The 27,265-nt window shown below is 40.9% G+C and overlaps 2 protein-coding genes across 5 annotated transcripts in view; one reads left to right on the plus strand and one right to left on the minus strand.

Moving 5' to 3' along the window:
- On the plus strand, positions 1-23,209 carry XPO1 (exportin 1). Of its 4 annotated transcripts, none has more exons than XM_078596289.1 (25): positions 3-188; positions 4,623-4,785; positions 5,976-6,077; positions 6,295-6,367; positions 6,472-6,533; positions 6,628-6,672; positions 6,784-6,965; positions 8,010-8,058; positions 8,181-8,300; positions 8,486-8,614; positions 8,950-9,108; positions 9,991-10,188; positions 10,331-10,469; positions 10,841-11,022; positions 11,404-11,560; positions 11,806-11,969; positions 13,227-13,361; positions 13,787-13,970; positions 15,654-15,760; positions 16,617-16,811; positions 17,821-17,989; positions 18,260-18,394; positions 19,649-19,811; positions 20,309-20,405; positions 20,775-23,209. In XM_078596289.1, the coding sequence occupies exons 2-25, from the start codon at positions 4,660-4,662 to the stop codon at positions 20,919-20,921; spliced, it is 3,219 nt and encodes a 1,072-aa protein (XP_078452415.1). In that variant the 5' UTR covers positions 3-188; positions 4,623-4,659; the 3' UTR covers positions 20,922-23,209. The 4 variants fall into 4 exon arrangements, with proteins under 4 accessions (XP_078452418.1, XP_078452415.1, XP_078452417.1 ...); XM_078596291.1 differs by lacking the exon at positions 3-188 and adding an exon at positions 691-763; XM_078596290.1 differs by lacking the exon at positions 3-188 and adding an exon at positions 1,289-1,510.
- The window catches only part of DMAC2 (distal membrane arm assembly component 2), a 5,587-nt gene continuing 1,367 nt past the window's right edge, over positions 23,046-27,265 (minus strand). Inside the window, exons 2-6 of the mRNA XM_078596294.1 lie at positions 25,948-26,123; positions 24,900-24,980; positions 24,564-24,700; positions 24,143-24,305; positions 23,046-24,040 (exon numbers count right to left, since the gene is read on the minus strand). Coding sequence (XP_078452420.1) covers positions 23,890-24,040; positions 24,143-24,305; positions 24,564-24,700; positions 24,900-24,980; positions 25,948-26,123 — 708 coding nt within the window. The 3' untranslated portion in view covers positions 23,046-23,889. The remainder of the gene's footprint in view (positions 24,041-24,142; positions 24,306-24,563; positions 24,701-24,899; positions 24,981-25,947; positions 26,124-27,265) is intronic.

Here is a 27,265-nt window from a genome sequence, read left to right on the forward strand (position 1 = left end):
GCCGCGCGTCCGACGAGCGACTTCACTTGAGGGGAGGGGAGAGACGAAGTGGAGACGAGACGAGAGGCGTTGGTGGTGGTGGAGCAGCAGCAGCAACAGCAGCAGCGGCGGGAGAGAGAGACACGCGGGCGGCCTCCAGCTTGCACCACCGGGTGGGTCCCACCAGCCGCGAGGCAACCACTGCCGAGGTGAGAGAGGGAGAGATGGGGGTGAGGGAGAGACGAAGGGCGGGGGTGAGATGGGAGGTGAGGGAGAGATGGGGGAGTGAGGGGAGATGGGGGTGAAGTGAGGGAGACGAGGGGGGGGTGAGACGGTTGTCCCAGGTCGCCATCGACAGCAGCGGGCGTGAGGCGAGACTCCCCCCCCCCCCTATTACGGTGCAAGGGAGACGCTCATCACCGTAACCCCCCCCCACTACGTCCCCCCCTACGTCTCCCCCCTCCCCACTACGTCCCCCCCCCCTACGTCCCCCCCCCCTACGCCCCCCTCCCCACGTCTCCCCCCCCCCACGTCCCCCCCCCCCCACGTCTCCCCCCCCCCCCACGACCCCCCCTGTGTATTGCGTGATCAGTTCAACAGCCCCCCCCCCCCAATTAACCCCCCCCAACTCAACCCCCCCTCCCCCCCTCTATCCCCCTCTAACTCCCCCTCAAACTCAACCCCCCTGCCCCGCCCCCTCCACCCCCCCTGCCCCGCCCCCTCCCGCTCGTGCACGCGGCTCTGCTCTGGTCGCCGTCCTCTCTCCTTGCGGACCCCCTAAATTGTACGTGGGGGGGGGGGGGAAAAGATGTTTGTTAGTGTCGTTAATTGTCTAATTGCCATTGTTATTACCATTAGTATCGTTTCTTATTGTTGTTGTTGGGGAGCCTCGGGCTGGTGGGTGGGTGGGTGGGAGCGAGGGGGGGATGCCGATTGTTTTTGTTTTTAAAGCGATCTTGCGCGAGAGGGAAAGAATTGTGTTGGATGTGTAACTGTTACCGAGTTAACGAGCTGTGCCGATTGCTTTAAGTTGTTGGCGGTGTTGGTGTTGTTGGTGATCAGAGGAGGGGGGGGAAACAACGAGGTTGGGTGGAGGGGACTGCGAGAGAACACGACGACGGTGTGGTTGTGTGGTTGTTTAAAACATAAAGTCGATGCTATTGCCGAGTGAAAGTGCTGCTGTAGATGATGTTACAGAGTTTAGACGAGGTGGTTGTGGTGGTGGGTGGGGGGGTAGTGGGGGGGTTGGTGGTGGTGGTGGGGGGATAAGAAAAGGCGCGCGCGCACGCACGCGCGTGCTCTCAGTCCCATTGGAATTGGTAGCGCGGGCGCGCTGGTCGTGGTTTGAATCCGTAGAGCGGATCGGCTCGGCTCTATATCCACTGCTGCCCTAAGCGACTTTTGGTCGTGGTTGGTGATCCGAGGCTCGGCACTTTCTTCTTGCTCCTCGGGACTCTTGATCGCACTCGCCCGCTTCGTTACAATCGCAGCCTTGCTTCTCGTGGTTGTTAAGGCCGCTTCGTTCGCTCTGGTGGGTTTTGTGTTTTACCCCGTGATTATTCTAAACGTTGTTGCTTTGTTTATCGATTTGATGTAGAAATGTGCTTTGCGTAGGTTTTAGAGAGCTTTGATTGTTTTCGTACTGCTCTAAGATTGGTAAGGATGTGTAGGGCCTCTGTGTGTGTGGAATGCATTTTCATTGACGCCAGCCTCTCTGGCTATTGTTACCAGCTGCTGTGTTGCACGGAGTAATTTAAATGTAGTTATAATTTAGTCGCCCTGCTGTATGTTGCTGTTTGTGGTGGTGGTGAGTGAGTGAGCGTGGTGTGATGTTGTGGCCTGGTGTGGTGTACGTGTGCGTGTATGTTATCGGGGTTTTCTCGCCTTCCTCGGGTTTGTAATGCAGGCCAGTCTGGCGATGTGTTAACGACTTGGCTAAGCATGGTAATAGTAAAATACGGAGGGGCTCGGGAATTTTGTTAGGAATAATGCTGAGAACGGGCCCCGTGCAGAGACACACACACACGAGGCCTACTGCGGACGGGCTACACGACTAGGGGGTGGAGGCCCAACCCAACGTGGGCCCTCTATAACATGCAAGAACATCGCAGGGTTTTGGATAAACAACAAAAAACGCTCTAGTACGTTTTTTTTTACGTACAGCAAACTTAAGAGAGGTGGTTTTATATCTTAAAAGTGGATCGGGCTGTGTGGCTGGGCGTGGCGGAAAGGCGTGCTGTGTTTGTATGCTATACGCTACCGTTTAAGCACATGGCACACGCGAGAGGCATGAATGGAAAATTCCACCCAGTCGCCTGCACGGTAGAGTAGTAGTAGTGGTGTAGTATTGGCAGCAGTGTGTGTGCACAACAGCTGTGACTTGAAATCCGCGGTGAGGCGCATGTGGGTAATGTTTATGTGTGTGTTGTGTGTGGGGGCAGCCTCGGTCATATGTGTGTTGGCCATAGGATAGGAGGCGGAATTTGGGTTATTGTCATTTTTTTGATGAGCACTTTTATTGTGGGAATGCGAATTGTACATTTGTGATGGGTTTCAATTTGGTGTGTGTAAAATATGTGGGTCACTTTGGGGAAAATATTTCGCAGCCCACGTGATTATACATCGTGTTTGTAATGTACTGTATACACGCGTGCGTCGATTGATGTTGGAAACAAAGCAGGCATATGCTTACTGTGTTCTGTTAAATTAGCCAAATATTCAGTAATTACTAGTAACTCTGTTGATAGCCACTAACTATACAGTATAGCAGTTGGACATGGTCTAGCTGTAAATCAGCGCGTTTACCTTTGAATGCAATTCTTTATTTATTGTAAAATTCGACACACGTTACAATTTTGCCTTGACCATTTTCTGGACATTTTTTTTACGACAGACTTGTTATCAAGGAATTGATGAGCGGCATGGGACTCGACAATTGCCTTGCAGCTTTTGAGAACGTCTCGTCACATGACAAATTTTGCTCACGTGGCTTTTATTGAACGTTTATTAACCAATTCAAACCTATATAATGTACAGTAATGTATACATTGGTCCAGGTATACCATGTAATGGGAGGCTAGGGTGCTGTTCTGTACGGGATATGGAAACGCACAATGCTGTCCAATACTTGCCCAAAGCTACGGTCCCATATAGATTATGCGTGTATTGTGCACCTATAAGAGTCCTTTTTTGTTAAGGGCTTTTATAGGAAAGTAGAATACATTTTTAGATGTGTAGTTTGGTGTAAAAACTGTTCAATAGTTTCATATGCGGTCGGGAACGGTATCCAACTTTAGTTTGCGCTTGGTAATAAGTGCAATGTGTTACGTTCAATATTACACTAAGATGACTCAATATTCTATTTCACATTACTGTAAAAAATATTTTTACAAATGATTGTATGAAACAGCTTGGAATATAAACGCACTTGAAGTTATATGATCGTGAAATGTAAGGTTTTTACACCGGCTAATCTAGGAAAAGGGGGACTATCTTCCTCTTGGTCTCACTAAACTATCTCACAGTGCAATTAGGGCCCTTAATTGCAGAGAAGTGTGGAAGCACTCGGATTGCCCAACGTTTTGGTTGCAATATTGAGTCATTGATGTGATTGACTTAAAAGGAAATTGCAGTATTTTCTTATCAGTAATGAATGCGAGAATTTTCAGAATGAATTGGAATTTCTGTGAAACTTGAACATTTGAGAAAGAGGCACACATAAATAATAGTTTTGCCCTGTTATTTCACTCTTCCATTATCCACATCTTCATGACGTTATTTTTCCCAGAATTTTGATGTTGTTGACAGCATAAAGCATCCCTATTCTTGATGCCTCTATTTCACTGAGCAAATATTAAATCATCTTCATCCTCAAATTTATTATTAGGCTGCGTTTACATGGAATCGCCGAACATGTAACAAAACGTAATGGTATTCTTTGGTTCTTTCGGTAAAGTCACGTAGATAGAAAAATAATACAAAATAAAGTGAATATAAAAAACCACGACGTTTCGATCACAACTTATTCACTTTATTTTTATTTTTCTATCTACTTGACTTTACCGAAGGAACCAAAGAATATGAATTCCTGCAGTCATAAAAGTTTTAAGTCAACGTAATGGTGCCTTCAGTCTCAAGTGACACGAGGAGATGCAGTGTTAACGTGTTACAACATTCTCAAGATAACTTTAAGGGGCAGTTTGTGAAGCGGTAGCCAATCCAGGTTTAAAATCGCTTATGAACATAACCTTGTTTTTTTAGAAAAGTCTACATTTTGTGAACTTTGGAATATGTACTTTAACACTTGGACTACCCAAAATTATTCCACGCTGAAAGTATATTTCAGCACTGAGTCCCAAATTACCTGTGGGGTGGTAATATTACTGATATAACATCTTTTCAAATAATGTTGTGACCATTATTCTTTTTAACGCAGTTCCTAAATAAATGGAATTTCCATAGTTGTATATCTTACTATAAATTGAATATTTGCAAACGGATTGAAAATGGGTTCATTACCATGCTGAAATTTTTTGTTATGGCAATTGCGTTATTTAAAATTGACACTGGTATAGTGATATACTCTAATTAAATACTGTTATTTGATGATCATTATATTGACTTGTGATTTGTGTCTCTTGCAGAACTTCTGAAAAAAATTGGAAACTTATTGTAAAACCCATGCCAGCCATTATGACCATGTTGGGAGACCATGCAGCTCGGCAGCTGCTGGACTTTGGCCAGAAGTTGGACATTGGTTTGCTGGACAATGTGGTCAGCTGTCTGTATCAGGGAGAAGGTCCACAGGTAGGTGCAAAAGGCAATGGTTAGGATTATCAGGAGCACATCATGAGCAGCAAATATGACGAATATAATTACAGTAATTCATTTGGCATGGAACCTTTTTGAAATATGAGGATAGGTTTTCCACTTTTTCTGGCAACAAAACAGGTGTTAAGATGTTAAAACACCAAACTGAAACCTTTTACAAGGAGTCATGTCTGCATTAACCACAATGCTTGTGATCAGAATGCAAACAAAAAACATACTCTGATAATATATGCATTAAATTTTGATTTAAAGCTTTCGTGACTGCAGGGATTCATCTTCTTGGTTTTTTCGGTAAAGTCACGTAGAAGGGAAGTAATAAAATAATAAAAATAAAACATAATAATGTGAGAATTATTATATTATATTATTATTTTATTATGTTTTATTTTTATTATTGTATTACTTCCCTTCTACGTGACTTTACCGAAAAAACCAAGAAAATATATGCATTGTCTTTGAAGCTGATTGGTCCACGCCAGAGACAGCTTTCTTTCGAGCCTAGTCTCAAACGGTGTTCGACCAGAAGATGCATGATGTATTATCAGGTGCCAACATATCCCACTATTATACAATATCCATGATAGTAAACTAAAAATGTTTAGCTTTTTCATGATTTCTTGATTATGCTTAAGATTGTCTTTTGATTACCCTCTTTTATAAAGTCAAGAGATTTCAGAAGAATGAGGTGGGATATAATATAACAAATTGTAACAGAGTATTGTGCTGTCAGTATTTGAAATTATATTTTGTTAATGGTTAAGTGCTGGATTGAATCCATAGGTGTGTTTGTTGTTATATGGTCTGCTGGAGTGCATTGGAAGAGATTCTGCGGGTTGTTTTGGAACAGGGTGTGATAAACGTGTGTGCCTTTGTTAGCAAACCCACATCTACCGCAATAGGTCGGCACAAGTGCAAAATTTTTGCACCTAATAGCATATAGGTCTGAATCTCTTGCTGTGGACATGAAGTAGCTTTATTTTTTTTGTACTGAGAGTGCAATACATTTTTTAATGGCCCAGATGTATGTACTTTTCTGTTTGGCATCGTTTTAATAGTAACAAAATACAATGATTCTCAAGCAATCCCTCCCACAGCAATATTCCTGAGCATAAAATTAGAGTTCAGTACCATCTCACCTGGCTGTCAAATGCAACTGGTTTCAACAGCAACGTGTGGCCCAAGAGGTCCTAACGCAGCTCAAGGAGCATCCCGACGCGTGGACTCGCGTTGACACCATTCTCGAGTTTTCCCAGAACATGAACACAAAGGTAAGGTAGTTTTTTTTACTTTAAATATGTGCTGTTAATAGCTCTTAAGAGGAGCGATATATTTTTTGCCAGTGTTTTTCTATATTTACCAGTTGGACACTGACAATGTTAAGAATGTAAAATGAAGTGTAGAAACTTAATGTAGTAAATAGTGGCAATAAAATCGGTATGGCATACATTCTATCTGCCATAACAAATAGTTTGTCTCTCTTTACAGTACTATGCTTTACAAATATTGGAGAATGCTATAAAAACCCGCTGGAAGATTCTTCCAAGAAATCAGTGTGAAGGTACCAGTGTTTATAATTAAACACACTACAACACTTTAGATTATGCATTTTTTTTAAGTCGTGATGTGTTTTAATGTGCACTTGCTTCACTTGTTTATTTTTAGGAATAAAGAAGTATGTTGTTTACCTTATAATTAAAACATCACAAGAACCTCAAACAATGGAGGTAAGGTGCTTTTCTTTAATATAGTGCAGAGTTTATTGGATGCTTTTAATCCGTTTTTATTCATGTATGAATAACATTGTCCTCATTTTTGCAGAAAGAAAAGGTTTACCTAGGAAAATTAAACATGATTCTTGTTCAGGTAAGATTTTCTTCTATCCTACAATCAAAGGCTGTAATATGTTGTGTTGAATGTTCATTCCTTTATTTTTTCAATTTTTAAATATAACAGATTCAATTGTTTCATTGGCAGATACTGAAGCAAGAGTGGCCCAAAAACTGGCCCACATTTATCAGTGACATTGTCGGTGCCAGCCGCACAAGTGAATCATTATGTCAGAACAACATGGTAATTCTCAAGCTTCTCAGTGAAGAAGTATTTGATTTTTCAAGTGGACAGCTCACACAGGTCAAAGCCAAGCACCTCAAAGACAGGTGAGTCTGAGGTGAAAGGTGTATATGTCTGCAGTGTTTAATCAACTGTGTAGAAGAAGAAGAACTTTGACAATGTAGGCTAACAGTATTAATGTTTTACTTTTAGTGGTGAAAGTTGTTTTTCATCATGGTAAATTGGCAAAAAAAATATGTATTCAAAGGTTTCATCGTAACATGACAAAAAGAGAAATTTCATGGTGCATTTCTGGGTTTAAATGGCACATGAAAACCTACTCAAACACCACTTACCCATGGAGAATTACAGTGCTTTGTTGACAAATTAAGACCATGATGTGTGTAGGTCAAAACATGGATGGAAGTGCCTGAAGGTTTGTATGTGTGTCATTGTTAAAATAAAGAATAACTCAGCGTATTACTTTGATTCTAGAAAAAAAACAAATAGTAATACTTTGAGCCTCAAATTGTGTGCTAAAGCAGAAAAGGTTATTCTTTTTTTCCAGGTTCAACAATATAATCACGACATTACAAATCTGGTATATTCCACCTACATTTGGCTTTCACCAATCCTTAGAGAGCCAAGGTGTATGGTGTTACCAGCACAATTACTGTGACTTGGATTTGTAAAGTTCAAATTGTATTTGATGTAGCCTCTGAAAGACCTTGGAACTCTTAATTATATTCACAATGTTCTATATCCAATAGAAAACAATGTGAATCATGAAGAGACCCCCACTAGGCTATACAGTACATTAGTTATAATTTATTTATCTTTGTTGTGTTTTTCAGTTTCCATAGCTTGGGGATCAGGATGTGATGCATGTGTCAAAAATAACTTCCATTTGCAACAGTTAATATTTTCTTATAACTTACATTTTTGTAAGAGAATATTATGCATTTCAGCTTTATTTCTGAGAAGCCGATGGCACACTTTATTAGCAAGGTCTATTATATCTAATTAAACCATAAAATGGGGCACACTTGGTTAATAGAGGGTATACGTGTGCATGCTAAAATTAGGGCTGCATTTGTCAGTAATCTTAGTGCTTACAGTTTTAAAATGTTGTGTTTGTTTCTTTTCTGCAGCATGTGCAATGAATTTTCTCAAATATTCCAACTCTGTCAATTTGTGATGGTAAGTAAATCTAGTAAGGGATCTATTAACTGACCGTTGCACATACAACATTTACATTTATTGTAATGAATTTTCCCTCTACATCACGGTAATTCTTTTGGTCTTGTTGCATTTTTCTTTAGGAATCCTCGCAGAATGCTCCACTTGTCGCAGCCACACTTGAAACTTTACTAAGGTTTCTCAACTGGATTCCACTTGGCTACATATTTGAAACAAAACTAATAAGCACCTTGGTATATAAGGTAAGTGTATTTCACAAGTTCTAAATATGCACATGGTATGTTCTTATACTATACATACTCACAATATGCATTATATTTTTAAAATATTAATGCTCTCAAGTATATACTTATTCAGAAGCTCCTTGAAGTGCTGTGCTTTCATATCATGTTGTTCACATGAACTAATTGTCTAAATTGTTCTGCAGTTTCTGAACGTGCCAATGTTCAGAAACCTGACGCTTAAATGTTTGACGGAAATTGCGGGGCTCACTGTGGTGCAGTACGAGGAGCAATTTATCACCCTCTTCACACTCACCATGATCCAGCTCAAACAGGTATGACATACATTACAGATCGCAGATATTGGATGCAAACATTTCTAGTCCACTCCACTTTCACAATGATTGAGATACAACATTGAGATGCCTCGAATCGGTCTGCTTGATCCAGGTCCTATATGTTTTACACTTAGAGTTCTTTCAAATCTAAAGTAGAAAATGAATCGTCACCAGGTTCGCTGCAAAATTTGCAGCAAAGCTGCCATGCCACTTCTACTGTCGAGTGGTATGGCAGAACCCGTAAGGTAGGCATGCATGCAGTGGCTGATTTTTTTTTCCACGTACAAAAGTAGTTGATGTTTGTTGTCATACTCTGTCTTGTCTGCTTACAGATGCTTCCGCTCAACACAAATATCCGGTTAGCATACTCGTCTGGGAAGGATGATGAGCAGAACTTCATCCAAAATTTGAGCCTGTTCCTGTGCACGTTCCTCAAGGAGCACGGTGCCGTAGTGGAGAAGCGCGCTGATCTTCGTGAAACCCTCATGGAGGTCAGGGCAGGTCCCCAACAACTTTGTGCCATTTTTTTTATAGTTCTCATATTTTGGTGTGCTGTTTTCATTTAGTATATTCCTATGTGAAACGTTGTGCTATGCATCATGATCACCTGTTTCCTTGTGATTTTCTTCTTGCTGCTGTTAAGTTAATTCCCATCTGTAATATCTGTTAACTATGTTAATATCAGTTAATTCATTCAGTCAGTCTTATGGCAATATGCTTTCTTTAACACTACAAATCTAAAATGTAATTTGTGCAGGTAACATTGAAAACATGTGTGTAATGGACAACCCATTTGACATTGCCAGTTTGTTCGACCTTTTAAGATTTGTTCAACACGTAGGCTGTCGCGACCAGGATTTTTCATAATAAAGGTTTTTGGGTTAGACCGCATTATTATAAATGTGTTGCAACCCTCCACCATCTGACACGGCCAATCAGTCAAAAATGTGTCTCGCTAACAAAACGCCAATTAGCCCACCGGTGTGTTTGAAGAGTGAATCCACAACATTTAGAATTTGAGTAGTACGACGTTTCGCTGGTAATTACATCCAGCATCTTTGGGCGATTTGCCAGAATAGTGAAGCCATCCACCTGCTTCTGATCTTTAATAGGTCAGGATGACGTCATCATTGTTGAACCCCATCAAGTTTCGAGATCAGAGGTGGGGTGGGGTATTGCAATTATATCATAGATCAGTAATCAGCCACTTAGCATTTGACTCCTCGATAAGGGATTGCAATATGTATTACTAGTTTTATATACAGCTTTACATTTTACTGGCTAAATGGAATACTGAGCTGAAGCGGGCTTAATGTTGATCAAATATAATTAAGTAAGTAACACGGTTGCTCTGAAATGTTCTTCACTTGAAGGCTTTACACTACATGGTGCTGATCTCGGAGGTGGAGGAGACTGAGATTTTCAAGATCTGTCTGGAGTATTGGAATCATCTGGCGTCCGAGCTGTACAGGGAGAGCCCCATGCCAAATTCTCCCTCGCCACTTTTGTTGGGTAACCACCACCCAGAAGTGCCGCCCAGGCGCCAAATTTACTTACCCGTCCTTTCAAAGGTAAGGCAATAAATAGGGAATAACAAACACACGTGCTTTTTTTCAGACTTCATTTTTAAATGTTGTAAATAATGGGTCAATCTCTTTGAATATGGTTTAATAATGGTACAGTATTGAGGAGGGCATTTGACATGTGCTTCAGGTGCGGCTCATCATGGTGAGCCGCATGGCCAAGCCGGAGGAGGTGCTGGTTGTAGAGAATGACCAGGGAGAGGTGGTGCGTGAGTTTATGAAGGACACAGACTCAATCAACCTCTACAAGAATATGAGGGAAACACTTGGTATGGCCTATCATGATAATTCACCCATGTTTTTCACCATGTGTTTCTGTGATGTTACTCCTCCCCTGCTCTCCCACGTAAAAATAGCTTTGCACTTCTGATAATGTGACAAACTTGTATCATTTATCTTAGATCAAATTCTGGTTTGCATAATAAATAACTGTAAGCTTAATCAAACAGCTGTCATAACATTGAATTTTATATAAGCCGTGTAGTATATTTAATGTTAATTAGAACATAAACTAAATCTGCTATTTAAATTACCAGTGAAATTATTGAAGTATTGAAGCTTAACCACATGAGTAGTTTGAATAGCCATAATTACAATCAATCTTATTAATTATTTACCTTGACGTGCTGATGGAATACAGTGTACCTGACTCATCTGGATTACGTGGACACGGAGCGCATCATGACAGAGAAGCTGCACGCACAGGTGAATGGCACGGAGTGGTCATGGAAGAACCTCAACACGTTGTGCTGGGCCATCGGATCCATCAGTGGCGCCATGTACGAGGAGGACGAGAAGCGCTTTCTGGTCACCGTCATCAAGGTCCGTGACAACCAGAGCAGTCGCTTTCATATTTAACTGCAGTAAGGCACCGTGATCAGTACTGGACAAGTAGTAACTCTTTTTCACTGTCCAACCGAGCCACGCGGAGTAGAAGCTGTGCTGCTTGACACACGTCGGTGATGTGGTGATAATGGGTCCTGAGTGTATACTGATTGTTGTGCCATGCAATTAATGCATAATTATACTGAGTTAGATTGAGATGTCTTTGATAGTTAGCGTATTACAGTTTGATTCCTTTAATCGTCGTGTCCAAAAGGAATGTGATCGCTAGCTAATATAATTTATTTACAATATGCTTTACTTATCGTGGACCAGTTTCCCATATTGTGTGTTTTTTTAATTGGAAAATTCTGGCACCAGGACCTCTTGGGACTTTGTGAGCAGAAGAGAGGGAAGGACAACAAGGCTATCATCGCCTCCAACATCATGTACATTGTGGGGCAGTACCCTCGCTTCCTGCGTGCGCACTGGAAGTTTCTCAAGACTGTCGTCAACAAGCTCTTTGAGTTCATGCACGGTAAGGGTTGCAAGGTAATGCTGCCGTCTCTACACTGTTGTTTGAAATGGCCTTTTTGAGTCATTCAAATCATGGCAGGAAATCCTTTTAACTTTTTGGCAGATTACAAAGAAATGTGGTTGTCAAATGTTAACATTCTTTACCAAATACATCAATCTAAAATGTAAAATGAAGCATGCATTATATCATTGTATTGTGGATTGTAAATTATGAATAATTGCTGAGATGGTTTTGTTTATTTTTAGAAACGCATGATGGGGTGCAGGATATGGCCTGTGACACATTTATCAAGATTTCCCAGAAGTGCAGACGGCACTTTGTGCAGGTGCAAGTTGGAGAGGTGATGCCTTTCATTGACGAGATCCTCAGCAGCATCAACACCATCATCTGTGACCTCCAGCCACAGCAGGTGAGCACGGAAGCTTTCAGCCTTGACTTAGAAACTGCACTAGTTTGAAATGCATCATTTGGAATGCATCGCCTTGATAACTAGTAACTAGATAAAATACAACTTTTTTGAAGATGGCATTTTATTGATATTGTTCTTTAAAATGCATTGTAATATTCAGAACATTTTCTCTAATAAATGTCAAAATTAAGAACAAAAGTGATAAAAAAAAATCAACATCCATTGGGCAATATCTAAGCATTTTTGTGTACCGTATTTTCCCGCATATAGCCCGCATACGCATATAACCCGCAGACGCATGTACCCCGCAAAAATAGCGTTTTGTGTAAAACAAATTTCAGATAGCCCGCACCGCCATATACCCCGCATGCATTCATATCTTTAACGTCTTTACCGCAGCTTAATTCCATCATATTCATGCGAAGTTTACATTTGTAATACATTCCATTATCAATTGTTAACATTAAAATTATAACGTGCACAAAGAAAACAAACTAACCGGAAACGAGTGAACTTAAAACAATAAACAAGTAACAAAGTAAATATCCAATAAATAACACATAACTGGTAGATAAGTAAGTACAGTTTTTGCACTGGTAGATTGCGCACTGCACAGACAATAGTGGCACTACACTTGAACTATGGTAACGCCGTTGCCTCGCCCCCAACCCCCCCACCTCTCCCTCCCCCCAGCTCTCCCGTCGCCGGTAAACAAAGTGTGCCCACTTCAAACATTGTCGTTTCGTTGTACAAACAATTCGAATAATTTAAATAGTGATAACATGTGCAATTTTAGTGTGAGTGGTTTATTCAGCAGTGCTTTAGTCAAAGGTAAGTGTTGCATAGTGGATAGTCCTACCATGAAATTTTTTTACGAGTTATGACATGTCACACGTGTCAAATATTATTGGGATAGCCCATACCTCCATATACCCCGCAGGGTCTTGTTTTGTTTGTAAAAAGTGGTCTACCCCGCGGGTTATATGCGGGAAAATACGGTAATCATATTTGCCAATACAACTGTATGTTATGTAATGTACGTGTCTTCTGGGGCATGTCAAATGTTTTAACATCAACTCTTATTGTACATCTCATGTTAAAGGAAAACTAAATATTGGCTTACACTGTTGAAGTTAAAATAAAAAAATTGTAGAAATCATTGATTTCATTGCAAGATCTGTGGGAGGACAAAGTGCCATTCTTCTGGAATTCAGCAACAAGGTGCATGGTTGTTTCCTGTCCTTTATCTTTGGTCAGGTGCACACATTCTATGAAGCGGTGGGATACATGATCAGTGCCCAGACAGACCCCATTGTGCAGGAGCACCTGATAGAGAAGTACATGTTGCTGCCCAACCAGGTGTGGGACAGCATCATCCAGCAAGCCACCAAGGTACTTGGAAACGCCCAAGCCTCGTGCACAGCAGCCACTTGACTACTATCATTTTTCATAACACTACTACATGCAATGTGTAGAATTGTACTTTTAATTATGTATATAGCTGTTGATAATAGGTTTTCCCCCTTTTTTATGGCAACAAAACAGGTGTTAAGATGTTAAAACACCAAACTGAAACCTTTTATAAGGAATCATGACTGCATTAACCACAATGCTTGTGATCAGAATGCAAAAAATACTCTAATATATGCATTGTCCTTGAAACTGATTGGTCCACATCAGAGACAACTTTCTTAACTTTTTAAATAACAATGCATGCATGCATACAATGCATTAATATTGGTAACCAAATGCTGCTATCTGTTTTTTGAGAAGGAAAGTTGGAGCGAACCATTTTTCCTTTTATGCCCACCCTCCAGAACGTGGACATCCTCAAGGACCCAGAGACGGTGAAGCAGCTTGGAAACATCCTGAAGACAAATGTGCGGGCGTGTCGTGCGGTCGGGCACCCGTTCGTCACGCAGCTCGGTCGCGTTTACTTGGACATGCTGAACGTCTACAAGTGTCTAAGCGAGAACATTTCAGCTGCCATCCTTGCCAATGGTGGGTCACGGGCACGTTGCCAGCACGCAATGCCAGCATCTCGCATGTTCAGTAAGACTCTTTCTGTTCTAGATGATTGGTCTGGTTTAATACAATATTTAAAGGCCTCTGATTGCCAAGGTAAGTTGCTGTAACTTACTACAATAAGTCATTGACCTTTTACTAGGGTTACATCATATTAAAATGATGCAATAGTTGAATGTACAACTCCTAACTTGTACATTGTTGATGTGTGGTAATGTAATATTTTATAGATGGTGATATAAAAATGTAAGACGGCTGATGTGTGATAGTTGGTGTCTGGTAAGCTGCTCTTCCTGCTGGTGCCACTGCTCCCACTAGTGGCTTGGGCAGGTGGGGCAGCCTGAGGTTATGAATTGTTGGGAACTTGTCTGATCTTGTGTTTTGAAGTGCACAGTGTGGAAATGTGTAAGTGCATGTCTGGTATACATCTGTTTGTAGGAACATGCACACCTCCATCCACCAACAATTTGGGCTGACATGTGCGTTCCTGCTTGTTTGTGCCTGTGTGCTCTGTGCATATCTGAGTGTGCTCCAATCAGAGATATTGAGCATACATCTAAAACTCTGACTTTACATTGGTAAACATGATTTTGATCCTTGCAGTTGTCATTTTGCCTGAGCTCTCATAATGTTATACATCTCAAGTCTGCAGGACCCCTCATACCTTTGTCTGTTAATCTCTTGCCACTTCCTTACCCCACCAGCTGTTGAGACCCTCATCTATCGATTCATCACATCCCAATGTTACTATTGCAACCCTTTACAGCCTCTCCAAACGTATCTTCTCCAAGTGATGCAAAATTCTACTGCCAGATTTCTCACCAATAAATGAGACATCGTCACAATCCTCCAGTATCTGCACTGGCTCAATCCAAGCCAATTTAAATATCACACGCACTAACGTTAAGATCCTCCACGGACTCATGCCTGTCTACCTATCCTCATCTCACTCTTTTAAACTCTATGCAGTCTCCACTCCAGCAATGAAGACTTTCTATCGAAGCCCCCAGCCAACATTTACCTTTGGTGGGAGGTGATTAATTATCCTCTGTTGCCGCTACGGTAATGGAACTTCCTTTCCCCAACCATCTCTCTTGTGACTCCCTATTCAAGTACAGGATCAAGACCTTTCCTTTTTCCTCTGACTGACTGCCTGTATTAAATGCCTACTGCGTCTACAGTGTCTTGAGATGCGGTCGAATTAAGACACTATGTAAATCATCCATCATAAAGGTTTTTTTGGGGTTAGATGACGTAAATATATAAATGTGTCATGAAAACCCGCCACCACCCGATACAGACTTCTCCACAAATCTGTCTGTCGCCTGATGAAGCTAGTTGTAATTACTGGCGAAACGTCGTACTCAGATTGTAAATGATGTGGCTGGGCTCTCCCAACACACCGGTGTGCTGAAGTAGTGACAAATTGGCATGTTCTGTTTACGTGACAACCCTAACCCAACCCTAGCCCAAAAAAAACCCCTCTTATGGATGATATTGGTCGCGAAAGCCTACGTGTTAAACTGACTGTAAATCAGAATGTTATATACTTAGCACCACACTCTAAATTTGCTACTTGTGTTATTTGGGTTTACTGTTAGCAATATTTTTGAGTTTCCCAGTATTTTGTTCAACATTTTTTGTGTGCCTAATTTGCAGGTGAGGTTGTTACAAAACAGCCCCTTATCCGTAGCATGCGAACAGTCAAAAAAGAAACCCTGAAACTCATCTCAGACTGGGTCAGCCGCTCCAATGATCCCAAGCTCGTAAGTAGAATTCTAGCCACTCATGAAGAACATGACAACCAGTTCAGCAGCTCTTGAGGCATACAACCACAACCCTCTCGCATTTACCCAGTCATTCTTTTATGTGACCATAGGGATTTCAAGGATGTCCTCATTCGGGTGGGTTCTTCATTTGACAAAGGTCGATCATTTTAAATAGTACTGGGCTCAGATTGATGTAAAGCTAAAGCTTTGTTTTTTGTCGGTACACAGGATAACTGGGGATTAACTCTGATATTTCAATTTTCATGTGTATATGACAACAGTTATTCTAACCATTGTTATATTTAACGAATGCATGAGATATTGTTGCAACAGTAACTGATACAACTTATCACATCCTAACAGAGCTTAAAACTCATTTGGTACATTTAGAGTTGAGAACAATAATGAAGTTTGTTTTTAACTATAAACATTTCTGGCCCCAAAAAATTAAGGCTTTTAAGGTTGATTTGTATCATTCATAGGCAGGGTTAGCTGAACGCCTAAATTGCCTCAAGTCTTATGCTATACACATGTTAAATTAATGATGCTCGTTAATTAATCAACCAAGTAATTTGTGTTTTAAAATCTGAATTGAAAACTGATTTCTTTAGAACTGCTTTTTGTGTTTAGTTCTTCCCCCCGCACCTCCGATTAGCATGGTTTGCTACGAAAGAGGTTCTACATACATAATCCAATGGAGTGATTCTAAATCTGCTAGAAATCGGGCAAAGTCCACTCCAGGTTATTCATATTACATACAGTTTATCTATCGGTGTGTTCTGCCAAAGGCAGGGTAAATCATTTTTAAAGATGTATCCCCGTGTTGCACGTGCCTGTGTGCACCCATCTGTAGGTGGCAGACAACTTTGTGCCACCCCTCCTGGATGCTGTGCTCATTGACTACCAGCGCAATGTGGCAGCAGCACGGGAGCCGGAGGTCCTGAGCACAATGGCGACCATAGTCAACAAGCTGGGCGGGCACATCACCGCCAGCATCCCACAGATCTTCGATGCTGTCTTCGAGTGCACTCTTGACATGATCAACAAGGTGTGTGTGTGTGTGCGCACTTCACCAGCCATCTTTTGCAGTGAAATTGAATTTCTCCATGTAAGATTTTCTCTAATGCGTTTAAATGAATTTGTAATACGGATGTACCTCAATAAACAATTGAGTTGCATTCTGGAATACCTGAACCTTCAGTGATAAATCTATATCAAAATGTATTTCCAATCGGATCCCATTGTATAACCTCACGTGTTCCTTTGATATTTTCTGACCCAAAACCTGAAATAACACTTTTCAACACAACTAATTTATTATAATTAATCAATCTGCAGAATCGTAACGATAGGTGACTTGAAAAGAAATAGTGTACATTGTAAGTTACAAACCAGAATGCAGTTCACGTCATGCAAGGTGTTGAGGGGTTACTTTGAAGTCGAGGGATGGACTGTAGGAGCATCTGGCTCCCCCCTGTGACGTTACGCAACGCGGTGGCCAGGCAAATGGCCTGGAACTGTATAAAATGTATACACAGACAAATAACAATGTGCATTTACTGTAGGCATTTAGATTTTTCAGCCAAAATATAATTTAGGATTTAAAAAACAAACGAGAAGAACCGAAAAAGTGTTAATTTATGAGGAACATAACGTATCGTAAATAAAAATTAATGTATATCGGGGTACACCTATAAAGGGAACTTTTAACGACAGTTCAAGTTCATTTATTAGGTATAGCCCTGTGAGCCATTCGGCTCTTGAATCGGGTGCAACCGCAACAAACAAAAAACAAAAGCATGAACAAAAAACATCTTAAAGTGAATATGTGACTAAGTGCAAACAGAAAATCCAAGAAAAGACAGCAAAATATTGCAGAAAAAACACCGTACACCAACGCTGTGTGCAAAAATCCCAGTGGGATGCAAGTCAAACAACAACAACAGTGGTTGTACCTACCCCTAGTTAAGTCTGTTACATGATTAAAATCGTATTCTCCACGTAAATGTAGAGGTGTTATTAAACTCTGCTGTCCTGCGACCACGGTGCCTCCACAGGACTTTGAAGAGTTCCCTGAGCACCGAACTAACTTCTTCCTGCTACTGCAGGCAGTGAACTCGAACTGCTTCCCAGCTTTCCTTAACATCCCACCTGCTCAGTTTAAGTTAGTGCTTGACTCCATCATCTGGGCTTTCAAGCATACAATGAGGAATGTTGCAGACACTGGCAAGTATTATTTGAAACGATATTGTGTTGTTTTTTTCTTCCCAATTGCCAAAGCAAACTTTCTAAAATATTCACTTTAGCCCTGTAATGAAAAAAAGCTGGGCTAGATAGAAGGTCATCATTGTGAAGTAAAATTTATTTTTAAAGCAATGCATTTTTTTCTCATTTTGTATTTTCTGAAATGTATGTTTTATGATTTGTTTTGTTGCATACTGTCTGGGATAATTAACTAATTTTTGTGTGTCTGTGGGTGGCTGTGTGCTTATGCAGGGCTTTCTATCCTGTATGCATTGCTACAGAATGTTGGACAGGAAGCAGTAGCTGCGCAAAGCTTCTACCAGACTTACTTCTGTGACATCCTGCAGCACATTTTCTCAGTGGTGACAGACACCTCGCACACTGCGGGTACAGGGCTACATTCACAACTTAAACTCACACCTGTTAGAATAAAAAAAATCCATCTGTTGTGTGGTACAGTGAAAAAAGTTGTATATCACCTTAACAGTAATACAAACAGTACAGATATATGATTAACTGTATGCACAATTTAGCCTTTCCCCAATATAACTTATAAACAGACCAGAAGAAGCTCATTAAGAGGTGGTCTGGTGGTTCAGAGGTTAGATCTGGCCCCAGATTAAAATGGAACCTAGTTGAGTAAACTTTGTTTCAAGTGTAGGGAGTTGATAATCTCAGTCCACTCACCAGTGAGATTACAAAAAAATGTTGACATAAAAAATCTGGGCTCGCTGCATTTAAGAGAATTACAAATATGTCAAGCGGAACATTTCTCCGTATAGCGGAGCAGGTGGATCACAGGTTACGTGACATTTAAAAAACAGTTCTGGGATATCATCTTCAACAGCCCATTCTCAAGCATTGGGTGATGCAATGCTCTGCGAGAGTTATTAATTGATTATTGGTCTCGTGACACGATGACGATAGTGGTTGGGATAAAACGGGGGGAAAACGAAAATACTGGCTCTGTAAAATTATCATAATTCAGCTGCAAAGTTGCGGACTTAAATGTAATGTTGATGGCGTGAACTCCTGAAATAGTTTACCCATCTAGACATGATTAAAAGAAAAGCTTTGGTCAACTTTTTTTCTCAACATTTTGGACATGTACAGTGGTCCATACTCTTTGGTTCTTTCGGTAAAGTCACGTAGGTAGAAAAATATATAGATCACAACGTTTCGATCGCAACAACAAGCGACCGTCTTCAAGGTGAGAGAATCAGACTGCTGTGGACGAGGCATATTGACCCGATAGGGGAGGGGAGTATGGATTCCTGCAGTTACGAAAGCTTCAAATCAAGAATGTACAGTGGTGCTGAAGAGCAAAAGAAAAGTATATAAGTCAGCTCCTTGTACCCTATAATTGATCTAAATCGTTTAATACAGCAACTTTAATTTACCGAATGCAAATGTGGAGCTTTAAAATGACAAAATGTCCACTCGTCTTCGAAAATCTCGGTGCTCAAAGGAAACGTCACCACCAAGACTCGAAGCACTTGTGGATGTTACCCACATTTTTTCCCATGATATCGTTAATCTTTAACATATATTGTACAATTATTGCATAACCAGACATCTTTTTGTTTTTTGTGCTATAATGCATGCAAATATGGGATGCTTTTTTAAACTGTGGTGATACAGGCCTGACGATGCATGCCACCATCCTGGCCAACATGTTCAGTCTGGTGGAGGAGAATCGGATAACGGCACCACTTAACCCTACGAGCCCAGCGATCTCAAATCAGCCGTTTATCCAGGAGTATGTCGCCAACCTCCTGAAGTCTGCCTTCCCACACTTGCAGGAGTGAGTATTGTGGATTTACCCTCCCTATGTATTGTTATTAACCTTTGCCAAATGATTACATGCTTGTGTAAAAAAGAGCATCACCTTATTCTGAGACAACGGGATTTTGAGTTTTTATATTAATGTAAGATTATCAAATGGTTTGTGGAGCGTTTACTTAAATGTATATTAAATTCATAGTTGCGTCAATAATCTAAATGTATAGATAAAGTAATCGTCATGAGTCATGAACTGTCCGCTGTTGAATGCAGGCTTCCCCTTAGTGTCACCATCCTTCATCATCCTGTGCTTTTATGAACTGATCTCATCGCTGCTTTTCCACAGTGGTTGACCTCTCAGGCTTGTTCTCTCCTTTGCCTGCCACTCAGTTTCCAGTCCCATCCACCAGCCATGGTGCTTTCTTTTGAATATGTCCCCACCGCAAGCTCCCTTTTATTTTGTCAAGATGTATCTGATGTGCATTTGATCTCTGATACTTCTATTCCTCTATCCCTCAGTGCACAAGTAAAGGTCTTCGTAACCGGGCTCTTTAGCCTAAATCAAGACATCCCAGCATTTAAAGAGCATCTGAGAGACTTTTTGGTACAGATAAAGGTATGCTTATGTTTTTAATCACTTGTTAACTATTTATTTTAATATGCATCCGTTGTATAATCGCATATCCCGTGCATTTGCATAACGTGAGTGCGCACGAACTTGATTCAACGTTGTGGTATACGGGTGATATCACTGCACACAGACACACTTGGCCACATGCCAGCCAGCAAAACTTTTTCAAATATGGTATATAACATGACCTTTGTTTAGGTGGCATCATTTCAAAGTGAACAATTTAAAACTTTAGAAATGGTCATGCTTATAATTGGCTGAGGAATTAGTTGGGTGGCAAGATCTGTACGGAGTACTGAACAAGACTGTTTGTAATATCTCTTATGTTGCTGCTATCTTTTTATTCGTTGACAGGAATTTGCAGGGGAGGACACGTCAGACCTTTACCTGGAAGAGCGTGAGCAGTCCCTGCGTCAGGCCAATGATGAAAAGAGGAAGATCCAACTGTCAGTTCCTGGGATCCTCAACCCCCATGAGATGCCTGAGGAGATGTGTGACTGACCCTGTCCATCTCATCGGGCCCATTGAGTCAAATCACACCCAAAATCTCAAACAGCAGCAGGTGTTAGACTCCAGTGCCGACCAACCCAACCGGGGGCGTTCCCTCCAAGTGCCTGCCTTCAGAACAAATGGGAGATGCCAGTGCTGATGCTGGAAATAGTTTTTTTTATACCTTTTTGAATTTTGTGTTTGAAAAAGTTAACTGTTGGTTCCCAATTCTCATCATCTCCCATAGCCCCCCCCCCCCCACATGCCAATATAACATGTGCAGATGTTCCATTTGATCGGTTTTATTTTACTGGAGGTAATACATTGGAAGGCAGAAGAATAACATTGGAATATTTGGAAATAAAATTCACCAAGACCAATGATTTATGTAATATATAGAAAATGTTTCTGAAACTTCGTAAATAAAATTATCTCAATTATGCTTCAGCAGACCTTGTGGGTATCACAACAGCCTTTCCTTAATATCTGATTAACAATCCCACTTGTACACGTGCACATTAGCACTAGTTTTGGTATTGAACTCGTTATGATTGTTGTATAGACAGTGTGAAATCAATGTTTCAGATAATTGCACTGAGATTTAAAACCTGGTTTTGACAGCTAGATGCGAAGAAAACTGCTATATTGCTTATGCTCATCTAAATTTTTGAGCATTTGAATAGTAGATCGTGAAATGCATAAGTTTGACTTATAGCTCCTACAAAACTGTTTCATTCTTCATTGCAGATTCATGTCCACTGCAATATCTTTTTGTCCAGATCATGAATGGGTATTTTTCCATTTGGTGTTATATTTGGCCATCTGTATAAATCTCCATTCCCTTGATGGTGTCAAGGCAGTTTTACCGATGTTCCTTTTGTTATCATTTGTTTATTATTTAATAACTGTTATTTTTTCCCTTTATCTAGGCTGTTTTCTTTCATACAACTTGCTTACTGTAAATGATAAGGGCTGCATTTACTGTACTACAGCAAAACTGCGTGGTTTGTCACCACCATACACAGCTGTGTAACACTACTTCAGGGGGTCTCCAAAGATGGTGAGATGAGCATGGTGTTGTCGCATGCAGGGACCGAAAATGCCATATTCAATTGAGCCATTTATAGACATCCCTTCACCTGAGTAAAGCATTGTATTCAATGTTGTGTCCCTCGTTTTCAACCTAAATACTGTGCAACTAATATAAAAGTACTGAATTGTATTAAGTTTTCAAAATAACAATTTCAACCATCGGCCAATTACCTTTTTGGTATTCACCAACGTATCCTTTGGTTAACTGGAAGCAAAACTGAACACTTGATTGGTTTGTACCTACCCTTGGCACTAGCTTTAACACAGGTGAATGTTGGTCTTTTTCCAATTGTTTCCATACTAGCAGTGCAAACCATTTGCAGTGCATAAAATGCCTTCCTCGCTAGCCTGGCTTTAGAATACTTGCCCCCTTCAATTTGGATAGCAGTTGAGATGTGAACCCCTGCACTGCTTGACATGCCATGCAGAGTATGACCATTGCTCTTACTCATTAAAAGTAAATTTATTGTGATTTGCCGTGGTACTCATGACATATATGCTCTATATCACGTAAGTAGATATTATTTATTTGGCCCCTTTTTTACATCTGGAGATATGTATGGAATGTAGTTTTGAATGTAATGTGTAATGTAGTACTGTAAGTTTATTTCTCAGCTAGGCCACGCATTTTCAGTATTTGAATGAGTCAGGCGTGGGAGGGCTGTGTGTAGCGCGAACACATGAATGCAGTTGTGCTTTTTTTAATCAATGGTTGCAACCTCAGTATGTTGGCTTGCATTTTCTGTTGTATACGGATAATTCTTTTGACATTTTAAAAATGTGTTGCAACTTGGTTTGAACGTGGTTGGGCAGCATTCTTTAATTGGAGTGCTGATATGTAAAATCTGGTATATCCCATTTATGGGATTAATAAAAGTAGAAACTTGTCAGATTGTGTCTAAACGTGTCCCTCTTACAGGCTGAAGCATATCACAAAACATAAGCTCTTTAAATTAGTTTTACATACAAATTATTTTAAATGTAAAAACTACAACTGGTTATTGTTACATACTGTCAGTAAGAAAAATGTCTGATTTCTTAACATCACCTGGACTGTTTGGATTTATTGTTAATATACAACTTTTGACAAACATTGCATCAACATTGTACAGTCATGTTTTATAAGGTTTTTAAAGACTTAGAACTGACATTAGAAATCAGTTTCCATCAATTACATATGCTACATTTGATTAAAATGCTTCATTTCATTGCTGTGTTGATTGAATTTTTAAATCAATCGTTTTTGACGGGGACGGAGTAATAGTTTATCCTTTTCATAGAAAGCATTCCCATTTTCATCTGAACGATTGAGCTGTTGTAAAAACACATTCCTGCGGAGGGAGCTGGTAGGAACGTTGGGTTGCTCAGTCAAGGGCCAGGGTCAACGGCGGCGTGGTGTATTCCGCAAATATGGCCAACTGAGGGTGGGCACAAGCCGGCCAGAGTAGGTTAAAACGTTGAGTTTGATAAGGGCACCACGGGGTGACCAGCCCTTCCCACCCAGCCCCTCCCCACCTAGCCCCTCCCCACCCAGCCCCTCCCCATCCAGCCCCTCCCCTCTCCACCCAGCCCCACCCCTCCCATTTTTGGATGCACGACAGATGGACAGAATAATCCCCTGTGGGCTGGTATAACCAGGAGGATGCTATGTAATCAACAAATTGTATTCTCATGTGCAATTGGTAAAAACTCCATGGACTCTAAAATACATTGTATCAAACTTTTATTTGTTACTAATTTAGGAACTTTTCAGTATACTACCAACTTCAATGATGAGTCAAGCCTTTAGCAATAATTATTAATGACTCCACTGGCACAAAATATAATTGCTCACAGATAAATTATAAAATTGGCCAGGCACTCCATTTGAAAGCTATTCCAAGTATTTTCAAGTTTGCTCATGTAATGTCTCCTCATTCAAACTCGGTGCATCTTCCATGATGACTGTGGTGTTGGGCAGCATCTCATCCACCAGTATCTTGACGAGGCCCTTGTGGGACACCAGTGGCAGGTGTGACAACTCCAGGTACTTCAGGTTCCTGTGAAATGACCATACAAATTGTCAACAGGCGCCCAACTCGATATTTAAAATAGATCTAAACTCGTGAAAAAGTATCTCCTTGCGTGTGGTAGACCCTCACGTGAGGTTGTGGAGTGAGGCGAGCCCACGGTCTGTTATCAGTGGGCAACCTGTGAGGTGCAGCTCCTCAAGGCTCTCACGGAACATATGCAATCGGTTGAGACACCAGTCATCCACGTTTGGGCAGTTCCGCAAATACAATGCCTTCAGCTGCTCCATCTGCTCTGTAGTTTTTGGAAAAAAAGTGTCAAACGTGCGGGGCTGCTGTTTACCGTCTAAAGATTTGCATTTTATGCTTTTTGTATGCTAGCATACCACCTGTGCTCTGAAGAACATCCTAATATAAAATATTTTATTAGAAGTAGAACATTGCAAGTGATTACCATTTTTTTATATATATAAACATGTTACAGAATACATGTTTACAAGAATTGCGTGCAAGCACAAAAATGTTGCATAAGTGGATAAAATAAAGATCATACCCAAGTTATCAAATCCATCGTAGTTGATTGGAAGTCCACTGGCATCCACCTCTTCCAAATTCACATCAACATGCTTCAAAAAGTCCCAGCTGAACTTTCCCTTCTTAGCCCTGTACCATTCCTCTTGCCCTGCAAATCTGCAGTGAGATTTCCTCCAGTCAATCACAAGGCACACTGGAACAATTGGTATTACTGCTACTTAAACCAATTTCTACATACTATTACTGTACAATATTGTATTTTCATTGTTTCATCCATTGCATCTGTTAACAGAAAAAATGTACAGCGATTGAAAGTATGTCTGGTTTTTATTATGCTCATGTCGTGGCACATTACCTTACACCTCCTCCTCTGGAGAGAATGAAATGTGCAGCTGCCACATTCTTTCCGTGCCTTTTCTTCGTAAATTCAAAATTTCTATTGCAAATGAAGTGAAATGTAAAAACTTGCACATTAGGCACCCAGAATATATTTTTTATATTACTCTTAGCAGCATGTTACTGAGTGGGTGACATTACCAAATACACCGTTGAACCAGAAGCCAAATAGTGGAGGAATATAGCCAACAGCCTGGCTGCAGTGTTAATTTGGTCAGAATACTTGATTTGACTTCACTATACTCTTTGGTTCTTTCGGTAAAGTCACGTAGTTAGAAATAAAACAAATCACGACGTTTTGATCGCAACGCAAGCGGTCGTTATCAGGGTAACATGAACTACGTGACTTTACCGAAAGAACCAAAGAGAATGGATTCCTGCAGTCACGAAAGTTTCAAATCAAGATTGTCTTCAATATATTTCACAACCTGTGGTATTCTAGTAAAGTAAGTATGTGGATCTATCTTCCGTCGTTCTCTTAATCTCGACTAAAACATTAGCAAGTTTTGTCCACTCCTGATTTGTTACATGTTGGTGTAGAGTGTGCACAAATTTTTTTATCCCCTCCCAAATATTAGGTTAATCAGTGAACTCAGTATATCGTTTTGCATAGTCAATTACCATGTTTGTTCTTCAGTGCAATCATCTCTAATAACATTACTGTATTCACTTACTTGAGACTGCACCGACGTTTAAACTGCTTTGATCTTTGGTAGGTGGCCAGTTATCTTCATGGTTCATGATTTTCATCCACTCAGTCATGTTGCCAACATTATTAAAAGCACTGCTGAAAATATTTTTGGTACCAATTTCATTTACAAAATAAACACTGCTCACAGTGCCATGTGTAGCATTTCGTTTCATGTTGGACCAATGCAATTGTATGTCACAACAATTTAGTCTTAAAAACAAGAATTGGTTTTGTGTTTATACAGAATAAGCATGCTACTTTAAAGTACTAAAAAGTATTTAACGTAAAAATGTCATGTGCAGTGATGAGCTCGCACTTGTTTTGTGATTGGAGACGCCAACGACGCAAAAAATAAACGGAGTTGACCAGAAATTCCACATCAGAGAAGCGATTGTAGTAGTCCTGTATCTTCGTTTTCCATTGCTCCTTAGGGTTGCTGCTGTGTGCCCACCTGGCACCTGGTCCTGTGCACACCAGCCTCCATCCATGCACCTGATCCATAAAGACAGGGAATTACATTTTGTTCGCTCGGTAAAGTAACGAGATTATTTTACCTCGTCTTGACTCGGTGATATCGAAACGCTTTGCAAGCCCACAAAATATACATTATGTTGACTTGTAATTGTGGTCATATGCACCTCACATACATTTAAATTGTTGATTAGAATGAGGAAAATTGAACCTTGGAGGATTTGCTTATTGTGTTTAACCCGAGACCAGGCGTGACCCCGCAGTTGCGAGAAGTTATCTCCCTCGCCTGGTATGTGGCCATCAATTTAGTAGGCATGCAAAAATCTGTCAAAACTTGACCCCTCCCAATCTCCCTGTACGCACGCGGGCTTTTTACACCCCCACCCCACCTGCTCACGTACACTTGACGCACCCCCCCCCCCCGAATTTACTATACCAGTGTGTAACGCGCTTGACGTCACTCAACGTCGACCAGCCCCCCTCATTAATAATCATGAACAGGTTACGTCCTCTCCATGGACCCGCCCCTCATTAATAATCATGAGCAGGTGACGTTCCTCCAAATGGACACCCCCCCACTATTAATAATAATTAGCGGGTGACGTCACTCCACATGGGGGGCGAGGCGCCTCCTCCCCCCTCCTCGGCGTCAACTTACAACCCTCACTACAAAGGCAGAACCCTCACGTCACGCGGTCTCCGTAACACTGTCGAGACATCAAAGTAAAAAGGACGTCATGATGACCAAGGAATTATAATCTTTAAATGAAATAAGCTTCCAAGTTTCAGATTTAGTGCAATAGAACGGCCGATATTTAATCCACGCAGAAACGATCAAGGATTAATAATATTAACGTGTTTAAGCAAACAGATAGTCCACCGCCGGACTATCTAACTCATTTGAAGGCCAATGTAGACAAATTATTATCGAGGCTTCAACCCCCACCCCGTTTCCTATGCGTACAGTACGTACATTGTCAGTAGACCCCCCCCCCCCCATACGCAAGCTACGCATTTGGGTTAACCCCCCCTCCCCACTCCATGCGTACGTACTAAATGGATGGCCCCTATGCATGAGGTTGTGGGTTCAATCCTGACCCTAGCGCCTGTAGATTTGGAGTTTGCGTGTTCTGCCTGTGGACGCGCGGATTTTTTTTCCGGGT

Source organism: Lampetra planeri, chromosome 7 (genome assembly GCF_965212315.1).
Source record: "Lampetra planeri chromosome 7, kcLamPlan1.2.h2, whole genome shotgun sequence".
Classification (NCBI taxonomy): domain Eukaryota; kingdom Metazoa; phylum Chordata; class Hyperoartia; order Petromyzontiformes; family Petromyzontidae; genus Lampetra; species Lampetra planeri.

What these genes read in the sequence shown, in the direction of transcription:
- XPO1 (XM_078596289.1), top strand. Translation starts at nt 4,660, where the DNA reads ATGCCAGCCATTATGACCATGTTGGGAGACCATGCAGCTCGGCAGCTG. An exon ending in GAGGAATGTTGCAGACACTG is followed by an intron (nt 17,990 to 18,259) that starts GCAAGTATTATT and finishes GTGCTTATGCAG; the next exon opens with GGCTTTCTATCCTGTATGCA. An exon ending in AGACACCTCGCACACTGCGG is followed by an intron (nt 18,395 to 19,648) that starts GTACAGGGCTAC and finishes GTGGTGATACAG; the next exon opens with GCCTGACGATGCATGCCACC.